This window comes from Dinoponera quadriceps, unplaced genomic scaffold (genome assembly GCF_001313825.1).
Source record: "Dinoponera quadriceps isolate SergipeBrazil2010 unplaced genomic scaffold, ASM131382v1 scaffold316, whole genome shotgun sequence".
In the NCBI taxonomy this organism is placed as follows: domain Eukaryota; kingdom Metazoa; phylum Arthropoda; class Insecta; order Hymenoptera; family Formicidae; genus Dinoponera; species Dinoponera quadriceps.
Genome location: NW_014554530.1, coordinates 17,573 through 27,027, shown reverse-complemented (window position 1 = coordinate 27,027; position 9,455 = coordinate 17,573). Strand labels below are relative to the sequence as shown.

General features: G+C 51.6%; 1 protein-coding gene across 1 annotated transcript; it reads left to right on the top strand.

Moving 5' to 3' along the window:
- Positions 1-340: 340 nt before the first annotated feature.
- Positions 341-9,413, top strand: LOC106751898 (1-phosphatidylinositol 3-phosphate 5-kinase). Its single transcript, XM_014633153.1, has 14 exons — positions 341-611; positions 873-1,084; positions 1,164-1,353; positions 1,430-1,667; positions 1,802-2,008; positions 2,151-2,368; positions 2,437-2,812; positions 3,053-3,413; positions 3,527-3,797; positions 3,985-6,637; positions 6,747-7,309; positions 7,382-7,714; positions 7,798-7,959; positions 8,108-9,413. The coding sequence occupies exons 1-14, from the start codon at positions 497-499 to the stop codon at positions 8,308-8,310; spliced, it is 6,102 nt and encodes a 2,033-aa protein (XP_014488639.1). The 5' UTR covers positions 341-496; the 3' UTR covers positions 8,311-9,413.
- The last annotated feature ends 42 nt before the right edge of the window (positions 9,414-9,455 follow it).

Sequence of the window (9,455 nt, the reverse complement as noted above, 5' to 3'; positions counted from 1 at the left end):
TATCTATAAAACGTTGGGCTAATAATAAACTATGAAATCAATTCTGCAACAAAGACCAACCATCTCGTTATCAGCAATAAGTCGTCAGTCTCTAATAACACGCCCTTCGTCCACATTACAGTTAAAATCAAATGAACAACGCTAACGGTTTCCTCTGACGGCGCCACCTATCGTAAATATTCGATACTCTCAGAGAAACGGAAGCGAGGTATTCGCCGCGACATCTGACGCGCGTAGACATAAGCGTGATCGTAAGACGTGAGAGCGTCTGCTGCGCGTTACCGCGCACGCGCACGTAACTCATCCCCACTCTCCTGCGTTCTCTGTGAAGCATCTGACATCTGACAAACTCTATTCGCATCGGTCTGTCTCACTTGTGCGACGGATCGTCTCGGCTCAACGGTGCTTGCGGGAGGAAAAATGTGTCACTAGACGGTGCGAGCTGCATCATCCATATTTTCAAGATGCACGTCAGTAGGTAGTATCGGCGTATGAGATGAACAAGAACATGAACTCGCCGTCGAAACTCACGGAGTTCGCTCCGTTGAGTCCCGAAGAGAGCCAGCCTGTCGTAGCGTCCCTCTTTTCCAGGTTCTTCAACTTCGCCAGGAGTCAGTACTCATTAACTATTATTCACTGTTGATTTATTTAATTCACGAGTGTACGTTTAATTAGTTAACTATTCAGGTGAAGGTTATGTCACTGTATCCTTACCTGCATATCATATAATACACACACATGCCTAGGATACAGCGATGTCGCTCACGTATATCTATCTCTATATATTATAATTCATCATATCTGTCAACTGTTTGTCTGATTTAATATTCTATTTCATTGGCTGATTATTGATGGCTCTGTAATTAATCTAGATCCATCGAGCACCAGTGATCCCACAGTGTCCTTGAACAATGATGAGCGTAGCTCTTCGGACTCTGAATCGTGGAAGCAGTCGGAAAGTACAGAACGGACTCCCGACGATGATAATACCAGCATAATAAATTTTCCCTTGGATACTCGCGAAGGTCGTAGTTTGCCGAACGTCTTGAAACGTATCAGCAATATTGTGGCATTGAAGAGTAACGTAAGTGCCAATTTTGTTTTCCGATCATTCTCACACTGTGACACAGCTCGTTGACGTTTTCCTGATCGCTGGCTTGCAGAATCTACGTTCGTACAAAGATTCTCAGTTAAGAAGCTATTGGATGCCAGACAGCGTAAGTAAGCAGTGCTACGAGTGCGGCGAGAGGTTTACTACTTTCCGAAGGAGACACCACTGTCGAGTGTGCGGCCAAATTTTCTGCTCGAAATGCTGCTCCGATCAGATACCGGGGAAAATCATGGGATGCACTGGTGGGGAAATTATAGATCTATTTTGTTTATATGTCTCTACTACACATGTACGATCCATTGTGTCTAAATGTTGCAGGAGATCTTCGAGTTTGTACATATTGCTGTAAAGTAGTCCTTTCTTACCTACAATCGTCAGACATGAGGAGTGATTTATCAGCGGATCTGAAGGCGCTGCAGGAGGATCTTCAGGTGAAATACGGAAACAATTCACCACTGTTAACGCGAAAGCACACGAACGAGTCGATGGGAGACGAAGCATTGGTATGTCGGAAGCCAAGTGTGGGATACATGGAGGAAAATTACGCGACCGAACGGTATAAATTAATCTACACGTGTATATAGCATTTCAGGGGATTTTTCATCCCATCTGTAAATATTCACGTTTTCTTTTTTTTCTACTATAACCGCGCTTTCTACTATAACCGCGCTTTCTACTCCTTTGTCATAGATCAGGGAACAGTTATTTAACGTCGCATGAACGTACCCTCGTGTTGCAAAATTCAGCTTCCCTGCGGATGATCTGGGAGGAATTGTTCCGGTCTGGTCAAGCCATTCCTTTGCAAACACACCGGATCCGATTGAAGAGTTATCACAATTGTTTCCTGGCTAACGAGCTGGTGAATTGGATGATAGCTCAGAGCAAAGCAGCCACGCGGTATACATGCGCATCTATAGATAAATAATTCTTTAATTTCGGTCTAATTACACAGTTCATCTTCGAGCGATAAGTCGCTCCAGTCGTAACCGTGTTGCAGTTTGAGTTAGGATTACGACTTACGTCCGACCTGTTTCTGCAGCGTGCAGGCGACGGCGATCGGGCAAGCGCTGCTGGAAGCGGGCTTCATCGAGCCGGTTGTCGCCGACAACAACGTGTTCAGCGACACCGCGACGATATTTAAACCGGTACAGTTATCCTCCCTGCAAAGTATAGATCTGTTGGCAGAGAAGCAGACAACGTGCGACGCTCAGGAGCCGGCGTGGGTGAAGACCATTCCTCAGCATGATTCCACCACTGGTAACGTTACCGATTTCATATTCATCGATGATACGTAGACGTATTCGACGAGGCCGATTCGTTCCTAGATTCCGAGAGCGAGACGAAGCCGACGACCTCGACGCCCTTTGGCCGTGTGCCCTCGACCGTTTCCCAATCGACCTTTGGCCGTTTGCCCTCGTCCAGTTCAAGCTTTTACTTGGACTTGAACTTGGAGGCGTCCACAGTTACCTTGAAGAGACCGACCTCGGAAGATCTGACCACGATTTCCATAGATAGCAGCGACGGGATAGTCGAGCAGAAGGAGATCAGCCTCGCGAAAACGCACGATTGCAATCTCAAGATGTGCGACGACCTGTTGAGCGATACTCTTCAGGTGCACGAGCTCAAGGAGAAGAACGGTTGGCACAAAGCGACCAATCTGAGGACCGTCTTCGGCGAGCTGAGCGCGTACGAGTGCCTGACGTAAGTCGCGGCAGAGTTGCGAGAATATTATAATTAAATCGTCCTCAATTGGACAACTGATTTGAACAAGCGTGATCCAATTCGACCGATTAAAGATTGGTTTCAACGAGTTCAGTTAAGGATCGTCCGATTGACATTCGATTCACGATTCACGAATTCGCTGAAATCGTGGACCGTTTCGTTGAGCAAGATCAATGATAAATCAGAAGAGAAATAAACGACGACACTGGCTTGTCGCAGGTCCGCGTACAAAGTTCACGAGGATTCCCTCATCAAGCAGCTCCTCAGCAAGGAGGGCTTGTCGCAGACGTGGTCCAGCACGATTCTGACGGTCGCGCATCAGATTGTCGACCACGTCCGGCCGGATTTGAACCACGACGCCGACAATCTGGACATCCGGCAGTACGTGCAGTTCAAGAAGTGTCCCGGTGGCAGCAGGGACGACTGCGAGATCGTGTCCGGCGTGGTGTGTAGCAAGAACATCGCTCATCGCGGCATGAACGCCATGATCGCGCATCCGAAGATCCTGTTGCTGCAGTGCGGACTGATGTATCAGCGCGTGGAAGGCAAATTGCTGAGCTTGGAGCCCGTGATGCTGCAGGTGAGTAACTCTCAACGTCGGCTTCTCCCATTTTCAACTTCGCTCCCCGTTATTTCCTTGACGATTCATCTCCGTTTTTTCCCGCCCCCGCTTGAAATCTGCCGCCACGGCAGGAGAGCGAGTACCTGGGGCACACAGTAGCGAGAATCACCGCCCTGGGCCCGGATGTGGTACTCGTGCATCGATCTGTATCCAGACTCGCGCAGGACAGGCTGAGGGAGTGCGGCGTAACTTTGATCTTGAATGTGAAGCTCAGCGTATTGAAGAGAGTGGCGCGCTGCACCGGCGCCAGCATCGTGAACACTATAGACGCGCACATAAGTGCCAGGTACATGCTTGGCACGTGCAAGAAGTTTTACTTGAGGGAGTTCCCGGACGAACGAAGTGAGTAGGAAGGACGTTTCATCCTATATATATATATATATATATACTCTTGCGTTTGTTAAAATTGCAACAAGTTCTCGAGACAAATGCATGCCGGATGAACAGAATTTCCGACGACTGGACGGCTGGACAGTCGCATGAGGATTTTCTCAATCGCCGACTTGAATCCTCGACTTTTGACTCGCAGGAGGAGTCAAGACGCTGATGTACTTTGAAGGCTGCGCGAATCCGCATTTGGGCGCGACGATTCTATTACGAGGCGGCTCGCAGGTCGAATTGAAGAAGGTGAAGAGCGTCACTGCGATGATGATCTTCGCGGCCTATTCGTGGCGTCTGGAAAAGTCCTTCCTCATGGACGAATTCGCCAAGCCGCCGTCGCCCAAGGACAATTCCTTCCTGGACGAGACGTTGCAGAAGGATGTTTCGCCGAGGCTGGAGCAGCCCGAGAAACTGGAGAGTCACGTCGTCGACGAGCATCAGATCCAGACGGACGCGAGGAAATCGTCAGAAGTGAGCGAGGAATACGTCGACAACGGGCAGCCACAGAGCGTGTACGGGTCGGCCAACCAGCACGCAAAGGACGAGAGCGGCGTTTATTCCTCCGAAAGTATACTGGCTTCCGACTCTTTGCGGGAAGTATCGTCGATGCTATCGGAGGACTCCGACCCTTACGACACTTTGAAGCTGTTCAAGACGAAACTGAGACACGCAAGCTCGCACGAGCCGAAGAACGCGGCGTCGACGGCGCGCGATAACAGTGCCGCTCCGTGTAACGACGGCAGGACGAGCAAGGACGACGCCACGGAGCTGTTCGGCAACAAGGAGCCGTGCGTCGAGCAGCCCAAAGCCACCGAGGAGCCGTTCTTCGACAAAGCGAAATTGAAAGACAGGATATCGTCGGAGGAGAAGCGCATCTACGGGGAGTCCATAAGCGACCGGAGCGACCCGCTGCACCAGTACCTCAACGAGGAGGACGAGGAGGGGAACGTGCTGGATCGCACCAGCCCGAGCGGCCAGTGCTTGAGCGTGGCCGAGTTTCCGCTGTTCAACAAGTTCAAGAAGTCGCTCGAGGGCACCGTGCTGAGCGTCTCACCTTACCTCAAGTTCTCCATCCCGTACCTGGAGACCGAGCTCGGCAGGAACTGCCTGCTGAGGAGCTTCTTCCCGCGGGAGATCTACTACTCCGCCCAGTTCCTCGACAAGGTGAAGGAGACCCGCGCGAACAGCGTGAGCGAGCAGCACGTCCTGGACAATCCGCGGGCGAGCATGCGTCTGAAGTCGCAGCATCCGTTCGTGCAGGCGCGACTCACCAGCTACGACGGCCGCGATGCGCAAAACATGCTGGCGAATTTCCGCGCGTGCGGCAGTCGGCTCTACCCGACGCACAACGTACTGTTCCAGCAGCCGTCCTCAGCGCCGGCCGAGAGCAGCAACGATCAGATCGGCGCGTGGCCGGATTGCTTGGACCCCGGCAGCCACCAACGGCTGGCCGTACTGTTCTGCAGCTTCTCGCACACCGGCAACGACACCCCGGCGTTCTGCGTGAACCCCTGGGTCGTAAACATGGATATGTACGGGCAGAACGACATCGCGCTCGGCCGCTTCCTCGAGCGTTACTGCCTCACCACCGAGTACAAGTGTCCGGCGCAGGCGTGCCGCGCCCAGATCTCTCAACACGTGCGCCGGTTCGCGCACGACGGCGGCTGCGTGCACATCAGCCTGAGCGAGATGAGCACGGAGCCGTTCGTCCAGGAGAACGACGACCAGATCCTCGTATGGAGCAAGTGCATGCGCTGCAAGAGCGTGTCGCCGGTGGTGCCGATGTCAGGCGACACCTGGTGCCTGTCGTTCGCCAAGTACCTCGAGCTGCGCTTCTACGGCGGCGTGTACACCAGACGCGGCGCGGACGCGTGCCAGCACTCTTTGCACCACGACTACTATCAGTACTTCACGCGGAAGAGCATGCTCGCGGTGTTCAAGTTCTCGCGCATCTCCCAGTGGGAGATCTCGCTACCGCCGCCGCTCATCAACGTCATCTACGACCCGAAGCAGCACGCGAACGTGATCGAGGAGATGAAGAGCCTCGCGCTCAAGGGTGACGAGGTGTTCTCCGCGATCCGGGAGAAGCTGACGCAGCTGCTGCAGCAGGACCTCGAGAGCCTCAACATCGCGAAGCAGCAGCTGAGCAAGGATCAGCAGTACTTCAAGAACAAGATCGAGGAGATCCAGCTGAAGCTGACGTCGCCGACGTTGGAGAACAAGCGACTCGAGGGCAAGACCTCCGAGAGGCAGGTGCAGGCGCTCATGTTCAGGATCGAGGACGGCATCGTGATACTGAAACGGCTCATCGCCGAGGCCGTGTTCACGTGGAACAACAAACTGTCGGAGATGATGTCCACCAAGAGGAAGGACGAGCGACCGCGCAGGTTCACCGAGCGCTCCCTGACCGCCGGCAGCAACAGCATCGTCGACACCGACGGCTACATCACCGAGGACACCGCGTCGGAGTCGCAGCTCGAGGACCTCAGCCCGATGTCGGCCGACTACAACGCCGTGGACGCGATCACGGCCATGCAGCAGACCGACTTCCAAGCGTCCACCGAGCTGGTCGAGAACTCCGACAACGAGTCCGCGAATAATCCCGACGAGGCCGGGAATCAGGGCTCGCCCAAGATGCACCAGAGATCGCATTCCGACGTGCTGCCGCTCTCGTCGGACGACATGTCCGACAAGAAAAAGAAGAAGAAGACGATCCTGTCGCAATTGCTGCCGTCCGTCTCCGTCAATCACACGATAACGAATCCCCTCGGCCCCCTCGAGCACTACTTGCTGCCGCTCGGGTACGTAGCTCTCTCTCTCTCTCTCTCTCTCTCTGTAATTTAATACAATAAGTTATCTGATTCCAGGAATTTCTGAATATGTAAAATGACTCCTGCTTTCCTGTTGCAGCTCGGTCGTTCCCATAGTAGTTTACGAGTCCGAGCCGTCGTCGATAATCGCGTACGCGCTGGACTCGCACGACTACAAGCACGCGCTGCAGGAACAATGTCGCACGACGAAGGGGTCGGAATTCAACCCGAGCCCGCAGCCGAGCAGACGCAAGTTGCCGGAGGACAGGGACAGCTCGCTCGACCTCCTGCAGTCGAGCGAGTTCAAGCGGCCGTCCGTGTTGTCCTTCTTCCGTGGCAACAGTCCCAACCTGGCTAACAGTCCCATCGAGTCCGACAAGAGCGTGTCGGGCGTGGAGTCGAGCAACGCCGCCGCTACCGCTGGCACCGGCGAGCCCCTCGACGACGACAAGAGGACGATCAAGCAGCAGAACTACATCGAGGTGCAGTTCAACGACGCCACCACCATGTTCTTCTGCAGGATATACTTCGCGGCGCAATTCGCCGCTCTGCGCGAGAACGTGCTGCCGTGCGGCGAGGACGGCTACACGAGGAGTCTGAGTCGCAGCGTGCAGTGGGCGGCGAAAGGCGGCAAGAGCGGCAGCGCTTTCTGCAAGACCAGAGGTAAGAGCGACGAAGGGCATGGCTTCGTTTCGTGCGGCCAATAATTAGCCGGTTGCCCGTTTCTCGTTACAGACGACAGGTTCATCATAAAGGAGATGTCCCGGGTCGAGATGCAGATCTTCTCGAACTTCGCGCCGAATTACTTCGCCTACATGGAGAAGTGCCAGCAGACCAAGCAGCCGACGTTGCTCGGCAAGATAGTCGGCGTGTACAAGATGTCGTTCAGGAACAACCCGACCAACGCGTCGCTCCACATCAAAGTACTGGTGATGGAGAATCTCTTCTACAACCGGATCATCACCGACAAGTTCGATTTGAAGGGATCCGTGAGGAATCGCCTGGTGAATCCGGACGAGACCTGCCACGAAGGCGAGCTCGTCCTGCTCGACGAGAACCTGCTGAACAGTACGTACTCGTGCGATCCGTGTGCAACGCCTCGCGCGTCGTCCATGTTGTCCTGAGGCATAAGGAGCGCGCGAATTTTCCAGTGAGCTGCGACTCCCCCCTGTACATCCGCTCGCATTCCAAGGCGGTGTTGAACCGAGCGATCGAGCAAGACACCAAGTTCCTAGCGGACAATTCCGTGATGGACTATTCCCTGTTGGTGGGCTTGGAGCCGAGCTCCGACGAACTCGTGCTCGGTATAATAGGTAAGCGCCGCTTGGTACGGATAAGATCTCCCATTTTCTCAGAGGTTTGCTCTCCATTCCCGACTCCTACCAGTTACACTCTTCTGGAAGTGTAAAATTCGGATAGGTGTCACTCGACGTTGGCCTTACTCGTTTTCTCAATTGGCAGATTACATAAGAACGTTCACCTGGGACAAGAGGCTCGAGACCATGGTAAAGAAGTCCGGCATACTGGGCGGTCAGGGTAAACTGCCGACTATAATATCGCCGGAGGAGTATCGCGCCAGGTTCATAGCCGCTATGCACCGTTACTTCCTGCCGGTGCCCGACAGATGGTCGGGTCTCGGAAAAGGTGTCGAGACTACATCTTGAATGCCATTCCCAAAGATTAAGGATAGGATGCGATTTTACACGTATATACAGACACGCTCGTAGCTGATGTACATATGCATTTTCTACGCATGTATTGTAACGAGACTTCGAAGGACGAGAATCGCACGTTTCCGCGTAAATCAGCTGTTAACTTAATACTTTGTACCGTGATAAAACAAAGATGTGCTCGCGCGAGTACAAAAGGTGATACAGGATAGTTACCAGCTCTTAATACTCTGCGACTTATTACTACGAAGCGAAAATTTGGACCGTTAAAGGGAGAAATTTAAGTTACGTATGATTATCGTGTCGCAACTTTTTGTATAGAAGTAACTTCCATGGCTCTTCTCGCAGGATATGCCGCGTCTGTCCAAAGAGCTCGTACACATTTATTCTTTCCCGTCAAATAGCAATATATATATAATACATACATAAATATATATATATGTATGTATAGGTTTGAACTCTCGCTGATTATTATCGTTAATGGTCGGTGTTTTCCTCTCGATTAACGTTTCTCGGTCTGGGAACGGAAAATCATCAAGGAAAAACCGACACGTATTCCGAAGACGATGACTGTCGAGAGATTTCAGGGATTCGATGGAAGAGACGCTACAATAAGTGTGCGATTTTGCAAAGCGAATATTCTGAGAGTGAGATGCACCCGAGATGTACCTGATAATTAAATATATGCTTTTGGAAAAATTATTGTCTATGAACCGTTTGGACAGACTGCACATAAGGCACGCGTACGTTGCGTCGCGCTCGAAATTGTACATGTGTATATTGTTTCATTTTACGTCTCACTGTTCAACAACATTGTCAGACGCGCTCTTACTCGAACTTTTACCCGAATCATTACTTCGTTACCGTTGTTTTTACAGAAATCGCGGCCCGTTAAATTTTAACTATTTTTCGTGATCGGAAAAAGTGATCTCTAAAATTTTATACGTATATATAAATGTATATAGATCTTTTTATAATATACTTTTAGCACGTGGCTGTTCCAAAATTCGAAAATACGAAAGTTTAAGTGAAACTGAACTTCGCAAGGCTAAGAAAAAAAGCACCATTATTAATATTTTATTTAATTCTTCAAAATTATGTACATGAACATTTTTATTTGTCTTTAATAGTCAAATAAA

Coding starts and splice junctions, on each gene's coding strand:
- LOC106751898 (XM_014633153.1), top strand. CDS start 497: ATGAACAAGAACATGAACTCGCCGTCGAAACTCACGGAGTTCGCTCCG. Junction 2,369..2,436: donor TCAGCATGATTCCACCACTG/GTAACGTTACCG, acceptor ATTCGTTCCTAG/ATTCCGAGAGCGAGACGAAG. Junction 3,414..3,526: donor TGGAGCCCGTGATGCTGCAG/GTGAGTAACTCT, acceptor CCGCCACGGCAG/GAGAGCGAGTACCTGGGGCA.